Below are 14,730 nucleotides of genomic sequence, written 5' to 3'. Positions count from 1 at the left end.
AATAGAGAATGGGGATTTCCCTTACAAAATGTATTTTTAGTAATGTTTTCCATTGGAACCATTAAAATGAAACTAACCTGGCTCCCACCCAAAACACACAGAGGCACTTTCTTTATTCCAGCATGTAACGGTACAGGCTCAGTGCTCAGGAGTCACGATTCAGAAGTCCAGGAACAGGGCAAGAAGTTCAGAACTGAACAGAAACACACACACAGCTTTATGGCGGTCCATAACACAAAACACACAGTACAACAATAGTATATATCAACAGTTATTAAGGTGTGAGATCGGCCTTGCTAGCCAACAGAGGAGCTTTAGCCAAACAGAAGCAACGAAGAAGTCCCCCGAAGTCTCCCTACTCCTCTTGCCAACCTTTTCAAAACCAAGTGTGGCATCCTCACTTGTGAGACTCTTGTCACCTTGTGGGACCAGGTCACACCTGGTTCTAGGTGACAGCACTGCAACCTCCTGCCTGGGCTCCTGTTCAGTCGCTGCTGGTTCCTGCTTAGCTTACCGCCTCTGCTGATCAAAGCCTGCCCTAGCCTCCACTGACATTCTCTGCTGCACAAGAAGGTCAGAGGGGAGAGCCAGCATCTCTGCTCCCCCTTCTAAAAAGCCCCTCCTCCAACCCACGTTGCCAGAATTTAGTCCTCCCCTCTGTTTCTTCTCCCTTCCTGTCCTTCAGAGCCTTCCAATCCAAGTCTGATCCCCACAGTGCTGTGGGGCTCATGATATAAACCGAACTTCAGACCAGAAGTGCATAAATGGTCTTCCTTCCATAGTCTTGTCAAACAATCCCACACAATAACCCTTTATTAGTCATTTTAATAAAGAGTTTGTTAATGCCTCTCTTCACAGAGAGTTGTAAGATACAGTGGTACCTTGGGTTACATACACTTCAGATTACATACGCTTTAGGTTACAGACTCCGCTAACCCAGAAATATTACCTCGGGTTAAGAACTTTGTTTCAGGATGAGAACAGAAATTGTGCCCTGGCGGCGCGGCGGCAGCAGGGGGCCCCATTAGCTAAAGTGGTGCTTCAGGTTAAGAACAGTTTCAGGTTAAGAACAGACCTCCGGAACGAATTACGTTCTTAACCCGAGGTACCACTGTACAGGTGTCTTCTGGGTTATGCTGCGTATGATAAGAAAGGTTACTATATTTGGTTTAATTATCTTGTTTAGCACAACCTCTAATCCATTTAGTACATGTCAGTTTCTCAGCAAGCATTTTTTGCCATATCCTATCTCTCAGTTCCTGAACTGTGAAATTCCCCATCTTCTGGTGTCTTGAAATCTTCATGTGTGCTGCAGCTAGCAACAACACAGTGATTTGTTTGTATAATATAATTTGCAAACATGTCACTGTATATTGACAGTATCACAAGCAGGGAGTTCATTCTAATCCTAATTTGCACAATGTCTGAGACGAAATGAGGATTTCCCTTCATCCCATTTGGATACTCATTTGGTATCATTATGTATGATTTAGGTACCATTTGAGTATTTTACAACATCTGTGGGCCACACATTTCAGACTAGATTCCTTTGCTTTTTTTGTATAAGCCATTTTGAAATGGTTATATCTAATAGATCATTTGAACAGTTATTTGGATTGCATTAAGGAAAATATCCTATAATATTTTAATGTAGCCTAAAGGTTAAAATGTTTGCTGTGTCTCATTGCAGGGCTCACTTAGAGGCAAGTGCAGAGAAGTGGAATAAGTTGCTGTCATCACTGGAAGAGCTTATCAAATGGCTGAACCTGAAAGATGAAGAGATAAAGAAGCAGATGCCTATTGGTGGGGATGTTCCAGCATTACAGTTACAGCACGACCACTGCAAAGTGAGTTGCTTATCTTTCTACTGCCCATTCGACACTTTTTAAAATGCACAGCTCATTTGCAGTGCCTTTGTAAAACCGAACCAAGTGTGGGGAAAGAATTATCTCTACACGCCATTTGGTCTTCTGCATAGCTAACTACTAACCACAGTGCAAGGCATAGCTAATTCTGGTACAAAACCAACAGTTTACCTTGTGCTCAATTATGGATGGGGAATTATTTCGCCCAGCCAGGCACACACACAGAGACACAATAGTCTCTTTTACTTACATACATCTGTCTGCATCCATACTTGGATTAAAGTGCACTGGATCATCTTAGTCAAAGTGACAAAAACTTCCCCAAACCAAGAGTGGCAAGTGTTGGGCAAAACAGTGTTTTCCCCTAGTGTTTCCTGGAGGGCATTCCAGGCTTTGAATGGCACCTCCTTCTGACTCTGGTAGGCAATCTCCTCTTCAGATGACCTCAGGGGCAAGCGCCCTTGTGCCCTCCTTGACCAACAGCACAGCAAGGATGACCTTTTAGCTCCCCTGCAGCATCCATCAACGTTAGCAGGGCACCACGGTTCCATTGGATTGCCACACTGATGAAGCTGGAAACACTGTGTCCGTGTAGAACTGTGGCTAACAATAACTGACTGCATACACTTGAACACAGATAAAAACAGACTGAGAGAATAATCCAGGAAATCCCTCTGGAAGGTCCTGGCTGCCACTCCACATATACAGTGCTGGCCAAAGCTTCTAACATACAGCTGAACCAAGCAACATCTTATTAAACATATGAAAACAGGCTTTCATTCAGTGTGTGTGTGTGCTTGATAGAGAGTTGTGAATTTTTAGGATTTAAGATGTTGGTATTCATGCTAACAAAGGTTTTAAAATGCAATAGTATGAAATAAAAAGTTTTAAATTAAAAAACAAACATTGATCTTTGTCTACCATGATAGTTTCTGATCTGTGCATTGTCCAGAAAGCAGATTTGATGGGAGAGCAAACATTTTCAGTGATAGTGTCCTAAGCTTTGGGGTGTCTTCTAAAGGGACGCCCCCAGCCCCCCTTCTTACTATCATTTAGGTGCCAGGCAAAAAAGTTTGTTTTTCTAGCCTTTAAAAACTACTAATGTGGTTGACTTATTTCAGATTGTTGTGTTAGTTTGCATGCTGTATGTTTTATGGTTGTATTGTTGCTATTTTTTTTTTACTTCTTTGTTAGCCACTGTGGGAACAAACTTAAGCAGGTAAATAGTGTTCTGGAGTTTTGACTGAATAGGATAAACGTGAGATTCTTAAAGAAACTTTTATAATGTCTGCTTATCCAGGTTAATTCTTGTTTCTTTATATAAATGAAATTCTTGAAAATCAATATATAAACATTAAAAAGGGAGAGCAAGAAAAGAATCTAGTCTGTTGATGCAACCTGCCAGGAAGACATTGCCCTATGTAAACTTCATAAAAATGAATGGGAGCTGAGTAGGAGCTTGTTGATTGCTCTTTCTATGATTATTATTGACTGACATTGTTAAATGATTCTCTGCATCATCAGTCATCTGTGTTCCCTCTAGTTAATGCACCTGTCTATACAAAGGAAGGTTGTAAAGAAAACAAAAACATCACCATCTGAGTAAATAACAATTTCCCAGAATTTCACAATAAAAGCAAATTGCTGCAGCCTTACACAATTTTGTATGGAGAGGATAGGACCATGTGCTGGTCCTGCACAATACCAGAAAAGTGTTAATTTTTGCGTCTGGGCTTCATGGAAGGGATGTTTTTCTTTCTTGGTCAGCTCTCAGTTTAGGGAGGAATGCTATAATATAGGCAATAGCTTACAAGTTTAAAAGGTTGCTAAAATCAAATGAGGGCAGCTTAAAAGTTATCAGGGGGAAATAATCTGTTCAAAGAGTATTCCTCTTATCTCCTTTCTCTTTTTATAAACTTCCTTTTTATGAAAGACTTTAACAAATAGCTGTATAGAGTTGAAATCCACCAACTACTTATTTTATGATAGAGAGAGAGAGAGAGAGAGAGAGAGAGAGAGATTGGTAATCGATATAATAAAAAAATGTGCATGCAGGATTATTTTTTATTGGTGATCCATTGAGCTGTTGCTTTTTTTAATTTAGTATTTTTTAAATTAGGTGGGGTTTTTTTTTGTAAGTAGGCTATTTTGAAGGGTTAACTAACCTGTGGCTCTCCAGATGTTCTTATCTGTCAGATGCTGTGTGGTGGTTGCTCGTGAGTAACCAGGCAGGACTCCGACCTGTCTTTTACAGGTTTTATTGGTGCAAACTATTTACAGTGCAGAACCACAAAGTTCATGTCCGTCTTAGTCACTTGCAGATTCCGGGAGTGGCCCCTTCCAGTTTCTCCCCCAACGTAAGAACTTAGACACCCCAAATTTCTGCCTCCCCTCCTTATGTTTCACCACTCTGCGCAAGTTGGGCGACGGAAACTTCATGTCTGCCTCCTGGCCAGCCGGGCTAGGTGAGGCGCTTGGGCTCTCAGTAGCATCTTCGAGCCCTTCCCTCACTTGGCTGCCCCCTTCCCCCTCTGCTCCACTGGAGGTGTGGCTTTCCCCACGCTGGACGAGGAGCTGCTCCTCAGAAGCCTCAGAGGCTCTCTGTATCCCCCTGCCTCCCTCCCCTTTTCTGATGGCAGTTCCCTGACATTATCCCTTCCATTATCCCTAACCATTATGTCAGTTGGAGTCCAGCATCATCTAAGGACCACAGACAAGCCACCTCTGCTTCTGTGCATTGTGTTGCTTTTGTCATGGCCATAATGGTTTGTGCAACAAGTGTTAACGTTCAAAGAGCAACTCTTCCTATCTTTATCACTAAAATGAGAAGCTTTGTTTATTTGCTTAGAATGCTACTGCTATGGAAATGTTCACTGTCCAAGCAAGCATTATTAATGCAGGTGGAAAATGAATCAATCCAACAAATTCTTAGAAAAACAAATATTCTCTTCTGTTTACGGTCATGCTGTGCAATGAGAGAGATAAAGGGACAGGGATGCAGGAAAAGAGGGATAATCAGAACAGTTGTCTGTCACCAGAACACTATTTCAGCCCTGTTGTGAGTTTCTAAAATGGGACTGCCTGCAATATTGCATGATCACGTAGCCTCCTACATAGTGGCACTGATGGAATTCAGTTTTGCTTTATTTCATCCACTTGACGACAATTAAACTCCAATCTCTGTCCATTCTCAGTACTTCATAAACTCTCATACATACTCCCCTTAGTCCAATCTCCTCTTATTTAGTTCCATTGCTTCATGTTATCTCTCTGCTAACTTCTTATAGTTTTAATACGTTGTTCTCACTTCAAAATAAGTTATGACACTTTTTTGTTTAATGTTGCTCATTTAATGGCTCTCTCCTTCTGTTCACTTTCCCTAGTGCATTGCTTCAAAAACACTATGCAAATAAGTATGGTGTAATGTAATTTTAAAATTTGTTTGCCTGATTCATTTGTGTGCCAGAATGTGCTTGAATGCTAGAATATATATATATATATATATTCATTTTCTTAATTTGCTTGAGGTTGTATTATCAGCAGTTATGTTTTGTGTAAAGAAGTTTATACAGAGAGGGTCTAATAGACACAAGGGCTATAAAGAGATAGTGACACTGAAACAAATAGTAGCCATTAATAAATGCATGTACTTCCAAATTGTTCTGACCTCCTGGTGTTTTATCACTTTTCTGTACTTAGTTGTTAACAGATTTATTCCATGATGGGCACAGTCCTGAGCCTGTGATTGCAATGCACAATTTTAGTAATAAGCCATTCTTCTGTTCCCTGTTATTAGAGTTGGTTTTTGGCAACAAATGCATGAGCTGGTATAAATAAAGCACAAGGAGGGCTATGACTGTATGCAAAGTAAAAAAAAAAAAGTCGCATCTGTAAATGTTCTTATGCAGGCATAGGCAAACTCGGCCTGCCAGATGTTTTGGGACTACAACTCCCATTATCCCTGACCACTGGTCCTGTTAGCTAGGGATGATGGGAGTTGTAGTCCCAAAACACCTGGAGGGCCGAGTTTCCCTATGCCTGTTCTTATGCATCTGCACAGTTCTAGGACAAATACATGAGCTCTGCAGGTAAATAAAAATAATGTTCTTACCTATCCATAACTTTAACAGGCAGCATGAAGCAATTTGCCATGCTACTTAACCTCTGACTCATAAAATGTGGAAGATGGCTCCCAGAATCAGAAACAATGCAGAACACAATAAGGAATTTTAAAGGGTCAGACTAGGCATCTCCAGAGGAGATTTAGTTCTCTGAAAGCTTATTCCATTTTTCATGATGAGTAGGGTGGCGCTGTGGGTTAAACCACAGAGCCTAGGACTTGCCGATCAGAAGGTTGGCGGTTCGAATCCCAACGACGGGGTGAGCTCCCGTTGCTCGGTCCCTGCTCCTGCCAACCTAGCAGTTCGAAAGCACATCAAAGTGCAAGTAGATATATAGGTAACGGCGTTTCCGTGCACTGCTCTGGTTCGCCAGAAGCGGCTTTGTCATGCTGGCCACATGACCCGGAAGCTGTCTGCGGACAAACACCGGCTCCCTCGGCCAGTAAAGCGAGATGAGCAGTGCAACCCCAGAGTCGGTCACGACTGGACCTAATGGTCAGGGGTCCCTTTACCTTTTTTAATTTCCCTGTACTGACACTGATTCTCCCCCCCCCCCACTTCATAATCTAGCTAGAGCACAGGTTTCCAAACTGATCCGTGACCTTCAGTCAAGTGGTCTGTGGTGTGCCAGTAAAGCACAATTAAAAACCATGCAGTATAAATTGTAATGCATTAAAATTGCAACAACAGGCAGCAAAATTAAGTGGTCCATCAAGAACCTCATCATTTTTCAAGTGGTCCAGTAGGGCAGGGAGAAGTCTGGGAACTGCTGGGCCAGAGAACAGGCTGCCATATTCCTTTTGCCTCCAGCAGCTTTGTAGTCAGGCAACATTGACTGGACAGCATGCTTTGTGATTTTCTTCCTTCTAATGGAGGATTGCTGGGTAGGGTGGTTCTAACTTTCATAGAGATTTAACTGACCCTGTCATTGTACATTTCCCACTTTCCCCATGGGAAAGGGGCAATTCCTTCTCTAAATCTCTAAATGAGATTGGCAAGAAAGCCTCCCCCTCATGCAATAGCACCTGCATTCAACGAAAAAACCCCCAAGAGTTCCGTATAAGGTATCAGCCCTGTATTTCCGCCATCATGGTTCTTCCTGTCAGAACACCATTCTAGAGTTTCATTGATTTCTTCTCTTTAAAAGCTCTTCCTCAACGCCAGGGCCTTGTGAAATTCAAGCTCAAAACAAACAAACAAAACCCTGCATCAAGGCAATCTGATTTATACACCAAGAAACACTGAGTTCTTTTTCCTTTGTAATTTATGCAAATTAAGAACATTTGCATACTTTTTTCTTATTTTGTGCAATCGACCTACATTTTAACTGTATTGAATAATCTGGGAGTGACAGATTTGAGAAGGAGCAATTAACTATGCAGGCCAGTGAAGCCTCCACCCCCAAACACTAGACATCTTACTCAAACCGATCCCCTGAGGTCTGAGATTCCAGTAGGAATTCCCCACTCACACCTAATTCTATCTTCTCAGCCATCAGGACTAGAAACTTGCAGGGTTTCTTTGAATCACAGGAACCTAAATTCCTGGTGTAAGCCAAGAGATAGACAGCAGTTGTAGCTGCAGGATTCACAGGAGGTGTCAGCTTGGCAATATTCATATTCTGACCCAGCTGTCCAGAGAATGCACAGGCTCAGAGACTGAAAATTTATTCCTAGAGCCATAGAATCAAAATTGCTTACTTCTTTGCTGGGAATGAAGTATTGATGTACCCCCTATTGTATGCTAGAAGGCTCTCCTTTCTAAAGAAACGTAAAGCGTGGGGAGGGAGAAAAAACATTTTACTAGTTGCATATTTTGCAAAGATGCAGCTCTTGCAGAATCACTTGAGCAAAAAAATTATAAAAGAATGGATTTCAGAAAGGGGTCCATATTTTTTTATTCTATTCCTTCTTCAAAATGATTTATCTGCATCTTTTCTGCAGAAGGAGGCGGTGGTGGGGAAGATGCCAAGAATGCAAGCATTTGGTTGATTTATAGAGCATAGAGGGAGGTTGGTGAGAGAGTGAGATCTCAGAATGTGGGTTGAGGAAACGTGTTGAAGTGCTAGGTTAGGTACTTGTGGCTAAGCTGCTAGGACAGAATGAAATGACTGGGATTGTTTTTAAGCATGGAGGAAAGCCGCTTTATTTGAGAAGGAAAACTGTGAGACTGAGAGCCAAGGCCCAGAGGATAATAATTAAATGCTGTAAAAGCCTAAAGGGGGCAGGTGGGGGAAAGAAAATGGAAATTACAGTATAAGCAGGATAGGTAAAGGGATTGAACAGGGATGGGTTTAATTATGGAAGGTGAGGAGAAAAATGAAACATGCTGAATGAGCGAAATCACAGGCACTGAGGGAAAGAGAAGGGTGGGCAGCTGTGGAACAAATTATTGTTTTATTACCTGTATTCTTCCCTTTCCCAGGGTGGCTAGCAACATTGAAAACCTGACATTGAAAACAAAACCATAAACTAAAATTCAATATAATTATAAAACCATCACCAATACAGTTCAGCAATGCATTTCTTGATAGGTGGGTCATTGTGGGAGGCAGGGTTGCAGTGCCTTGTGTACTCTTCCCTTCTGCAGACCATCTTCCATTTTTGGGGGGATAACTGGTTGCTCTTCCACTTGCACTGTCAGAGTGATCTCTTTAGCACTATGTTGAATTCCTCCCTATAGTTCTTTGGGAAACATACACCTGTATAGTCAGATCTGCTGGTTCTCAACTCACTTAATGGAAGTTAGTTTTCTAAGCAGTCATCTAATTTGCATTCATTCAATGCAATTGAGCCATTATCGTATCCGTTGCTATTATTAAATGCTTTCCCATATATTGTCAATTGAAAACCATTGTGTTATGCTGAAAGCAACAGTTAATGTTAATTACTGAGTACTAGCACAAATAGAGACCTTTCTTCAAATCCACACTAAGCTAATTTGTATACATTGATCTACTTATATGCCTTCCGGGAAAAAAGAAAGCAAAAAATGGCTATCAAACATAGCAATCAATTGCTGATGCTTTTGACTGTTTGGCCTTTTCCATTGCTTTTATCCTAACAAACTGCTGCTAGAAAAATTCCATATATAATAATGTTGCAAGTTGTGAAGTTGTGAAGATTAGAAGATGGCATAGCAAAGCACCTGATAATTTAGAGCTATATTTTCATAAAATATTCCTTAGCTGCTTTGACAAGCAACATGGAGTTAATATGTATGGAGAATAAGGCTGAAACTCTCCGCCAGAGGTTGGGAAACCTGTAACCCTCCTGATGTTGACTAAAGCTCCCATAATCCCTGACCACTGGCCATGCTGGCTGGGACTTGGAATTCAAAGCATCTGGAGGTGGTTCTCCACCATGCCCTTTTCTCACCATCTCATCCAAGTATTTGGTCAGAACATGGAAGGATGGGAGAGATTGCATCTACTGGCCCAGCCCTTAACCTTTACATGTGTAGAGCTCTACACAGAGCTTGTGGGTAGTGCCAGCCAGTGTTGCCCTCGAAACGAATGCAGTCAGTCTGGATTTTCATATAGGAGGCTCCCATTGCAGGCAACAGTTGGATGTGTTGTCATGTGCAGAATCAGTGCTAATGGTGGAAGGGAGATCTGTACTCTGTGATGCCACATGACAATCTCTTTCTGTTTGTACAACTCTGCAATATGCAGATCAGTATACTGTCAGAGTAAAAAAAACAAAACAAGGGGAGAGCAAAATATTTAAATCTCACACAATCAAGATTGGTTAATTTATACGTATCACACATTTTCTCTGTGCTTATCGACTGTAGAGAAGCCTTGTTCGAAAAACTGGGCACAACAGGATTGATAGGGGCTGTATTCACCTAAACCCTACTCAACGTAAACCATTAAAATTCATGAACCTAGTTAGTCATTGTCATTAGCTTTAATGGGTCTGCTCTAAGTAGGACTAGTACCATTCTATATGAAGAGGGAGAAGTGTAATCCCACCCCTAAACTCCACACATTGATTAGGTCTTCTTGACAGAGCCTGTGTATAAGCTGTATGCCACAAGCGTTATGTAATTACCGTATTTTTTTGCTCTATAAGATGCACCCGACCATAAGATGCACCTAGTTTTTAGAGGAGGAAAACAAGAAAAAAAATATTCCGAATCAAATGTTGTTGAAGAGGCTTCAGGGATAGCCATGCGAAGCCTCTTCAGCGCAATGGGAACATTCCTCCTGCTGCGCTGAAGAGGCTTCACGTTGCCTTCGCTGAAGCCAGAACAGCAAGATTACGCAGCAATCCCTCCTGCTGTTCTGGCTTCAGCAATAGCTGTGCAGCCTGCATTCGCTCCATAAGATGCACACACATTTCCCTGACTTTTTAGGAGGGAAAAAGTGAGTCTTATAGAGCGAAAAATATGGTATATCCTGCGTATCTACAAATTATTCAAATTTAATTCCACTACAAATGTTAGTTTACTCACTGCTGCTAAATGATTGTGTTATCACCAATTAGTGGTGTTATGAAGGGTCACAGTAATTTTACATACATTCTCGATCTTAAATGAATTGTCACGGACAGCAAGTTTTCATTCCCATGCCATTTCATTCTCAACTTCTATATTCTTCTTCCTGCGGAACCTATGACCCTCTAGATGGTGCTGGATTATAGCTCCTATTGTCCCTGACCGTTGACAATGTTGGCGGGGGCTAATGGGAACTGGAGTCCACAATATCTGGAGGGCCACAGGTCCCACCCCCTTGCTTTGCACTCGTGTGTATATCATGTACCCTGGCAGCCGAGGATTATGCTTTATGTGGTCTCTAGTCAGTGAAAGTTTATGCCACAGTAAGTGTGTTAGCCTTTAATGTGCCACAAGACTCTGTTGATTTTCCTGCAACAGGCTAACATAACTATCCCACTGGAAATTGTGCTATAAATACTGTGTTGAATGTTTCTGAAGAAAGGGCTGAGGAATAACTTTTTTTCTCTTAGCACGTATGTACCAAATACTTTCCTTCAATTGTTGAGGCATTTTCAATTTGATTTAATCAAATCTTTAAAACATTTCATAGTTTTTAGGAGACAAATTAGGGAAGGGGAGGAGGGCATTAATAGTTCCACATATTGATCCACTTAGTTTTCAGCCCAATTCAAAGTGCTGGTTTTGACAGATAAAGCTTTAACGGCTCAGGGCTGCAGTACTTCAAGGTCTGCCTCTCCCCATATGAACCGACCTGTGACCATCATCTGAGGCCCTTCTTCATGTGGCCCCTCCATGAGAGATCTGAAGGGTGGCAACACAATAATGGGCCATTTCTACCTGTTAGTGGATTGCCTTTAACTATAAGTGGCCTTTTAGAAGTGGGTGGGATGTTTTTAATGTATTTTTCCACCACTTGATTTTAATGTATCTATGTGGGGTTTTGGTTGGTTGGTTGACTGTAAATCATTTTGGGTTGCCAAAATCAGTGTGGTGCATTTAAGATTTAAGATCTATAAGCTTCTCTATAAGAAATGACATCCTCACTATCTTAGAAGAGTTCCAGGGGGAAAAACTGAAAGGCTTTTCATATGTGTCCATGATTCAGAGCCTCTTCTCTCCAGATTGTTGAAATACAACTCCCATCATCCCTGACCATGTTGGCCGTGGCAGACAGGAGTATCTGATTTATGCAACCAGCATATCAGAATCAGGATGATGATCATTTGTTAAATTTGTTAGTCAGTTTATCTTGCCCGACCCAAATTTTGGCAACCCAAAATGATTTACAACCATCCAACTGAACCAACCAACCAACCAACCAACCAACCAAAAAACCCACATAGATACATTAAAACCAAGGGAAAAATAAATACATTAAAAACATCCTACCCACTTCTAAAATAACTAGAATTAAAAGACTGAAAATATTGCAAATTAACTATACGTAAATTTGCAATGCATTTTTCTATTTTTTATTAGTAATGGTTTTCTCAGGGTTTTAGTAAGAGAAACTAGATGCTACTTTTAAAAAGATAGTGTCTGATAAAGACTCAGAAATAAAATGACACAGAGATTAAACAACAGATGGTAGAGCCTACCGTGAGTGTATAAATCTAGCAGAGCCTTAACCTCGCAAGGACTACTCAGGAGACGAGTTAAGGGTCCTGGGTTTTAAAGCACAGTGTTTAGTGTTGATTTCTTCTTCTTTCTGTAAAAACACCCAAGATCCATCGCTCGCTAGCCTTCTGGGTTTCATGGTCACTAAAGAATCTGTCGTGTACTGAAACATCAAGCAAAAAGCATCTTGCTTGTCATTGTCACTACTGTTCTGTTCAGAACGGACAGGGATGCATTGGCGGAGGAACGGGGGTGTGGAGGGAGCAGACTGCCCCTGCACCACTATTTCAGTAGGGTGCCATTGACACGTGCTACGCACCCCGGGGGCACCAGCCATGCCCCCGCTTGCTCTCCGTCCCCGGTTGCGGAGCATGCAGCTTTGCCACTGCAGGGATGGAATCTGACAGTTTTATCTATTATATTTTGTTTATTCCTGTTATGAACTTTTGTGTTTTCCTATTATGTTGCACTCCACACGCCAGTTTCAGGAATCCTGTTGACAACAGTTTACTTTGGTTTTTATGCATATATACGCAAAACAGATTTTGCTACAGCTTTCTGTGGTGAGCATATTGTGAGATCTGTTTGCAAGGCGCATTTAATGCTGATTTTCATATCATTAGCTTAGCTGATACTAATTGCATACTTCACAGTCTGAAACAACAACTTAATTAATTAGTTTTGACTCTAGGTTCAATGACGCTATATGGTATGGTTAAGGGCAAAAGAATATGTACCTCAAAATACATTCACCTAATTGTTTTCCATGAGACTATTGACAAATGTAAAATTTTGGGATCATAGTTGAAGCTTTGAAGTCCCATGTGATAAGTGAATGCAAGCAATTGCAGAAACAAATATTATTTTTGAGAGGGGCTTTTTAACATGTAGCAAATTGTCCAGGAAATGTGTTACAAAACTACAAAAGTAAACCCTATCAATACACAAATGTATTTCTGTTTTTAGAGTATTCTGAACTATGGTAGCACATATCTGCCATTTCTGAGTTATCTGAATTCATGAAAAAGTTTAAGTGTTATGCATAACTGAGATGAAGTGGGATAACTCATATGTTTGGAATGCAACTGGCTTGGAGGCCTTAGGTTGCCTGCTGTGACAATTTTACAATGCACTTCAAGCATTAAGTCTCAATGCCAAATTCACTGGCCAAACTAACAGGAAAAAAGAACCCAACATGGGTGAAAGTTCCTGAGGAAGGAATTGCTAAAAGTGCAATCTCCAAGATAATCTCCAAATATTTCCAAGAGATAAATCTGAGAGACATCTGAAAATGCTTAGTCGTTTGCTGAAAATAAAGAAGAAATGGAAGGGTGGACAGGTTACCCAAGAATGCACATAGACGTGTGGGCCAGACTTATAGGCACAATGACAGGAAAGGTAAAGCTGAGAATTAGCTGAGACTAGTGAGGGATGCTCAGAGCTGTAAAAATGTGTTTTTCAGGAATGTTTGAAAGAGCAGGAAGGAAATGACAGGCCATCTGCTCAGTCAGGATGCTGGCATGTTAATTAGCGACAAAGAGAAGGCAGAACAGTTCAACCCCTATTTTGCCCCTGTCCCCCCCCCCCCCCCCCCGGAAAAAAGCATTTTAAAACAATATTCAGTGTTACTTATGGATATTCTTAAAGCACTGAAATAATGTTTCTTTTAAAATTTATTTATATTAAATTTGTATACCATCCTTCATCCGTAGATTGCAGGGCATTTCACAACATAAAAGGACAAATAGCTATCACCGGTGTCTGTTTCTTATTTACTTCTTTTATTTAATAAAATGTATCTACTGCTTAGTAGAACTAAAGACCTCTGAATGGTTTATAAGACTGCTTTCCCGTATTTTTTGTGTATTCCATAACCTTTGGTGTATATATATTTTTAGCCTTCCTTGAGCTGAACCAGTAATTGCTCTGGGAAACCATAGTCTAAATTTGTAACCACAAATTCATATAGTTATGTAAAATGGTACTGGCAGACTTTAATTAAAATAATTATTCTTCAGGCTTTTGTAATCTTTTCTCAATTAAGCAATGTTTTTCTGCATTCCTGGCCTTAGTTGAATCCCGTCACATTTGTGTGAAGTTGCACTGGTTAAAGCTCTCCTTTAATCAAGTTATTTTTCTCTCAGGAGTTGATCTTAGTCTTAACCCTTTTAATCAAATATAAATGTGCATTAATTTTACTATTTAGATGTATTTTTTTAAAAAAAACCCCTTCCTCCAGAACTGATTTGTGTTCAGTCACTAATACAAATATTCCACATTCTTTTTTCTTCTTTTTAAAGAATTAAGAAGTGCTATCTCCTAGCACTTCTGAGGACTTTGCCGTGAACCTATAATATACTCAACAGGGGTCGTCTTTTCTTTTCTTAAAATGGAAATAAGCTTCTGACTAGGAAACGACTCTATTCCTTTGTTACTTGCAATGCATTGATTCATAAAGCTGTATCCTGGGGGTTGCTTGTAGGCACTAGGTAGGTGACCCTAGTGCATTTTTTGAATTGTTTCTTTATTGTTTCTGATTTTTAAAGAAAGATGACAGGGACTTCCTTCACCTGTAGGGGCTTCTCTCTCTCTCTCTCTCTCTCTCTCTCTCTCTCTCTCTCTCTCTGTGTGTGTGTGTGTGTGTGTTTGACATAGATGCAGTTGAG

At 40.7% G+C, this 14,730-nt stretch overlaps 1 protein-coding gene across 12 annotated transcripts in view; it reads left to right on the top strand.

Moving 5' to 3' along the window:
* UTRN (utrophin) overlaps window positions 1-14,730 on the top strand; it is a 311,465-nt gene that overhangs the window by 212,091 nt on the left and 84,644 nt on the right. For all 12 annotated transcript variants that reach the window (XM_077925924.1, XM_077925927.1, XM_077925928.1 and 9 more), the window contains one exon: window positions 1,691-1,847. In XM_077925924.1, coding sequence (XP_077782050.1) covers window positions 1,691-1,847 — 157 coding nt within the window. The remainder of the gene's footprint in view (window positions 1-1,690; window positions 1,848-14,730) is intronic.

This window comes from Podarcis muralis, chromosome 3 (assembly GCF_964188315.1).
Source record: "Podarcis muralis chromosome 3, rPodMur119.hap1.1, whole genome shotgun sequence".
In the NCBI taxonomy this organism is placed as follows: Eukaryota; Metazoa; Chordata; class Lepidosauria; order Squamata; family Lacertidae; genus Podarcis; species Podarcis muralis.
This window is presented reverse-complemented; position numbering and strand designations above follow the sequence as displayed.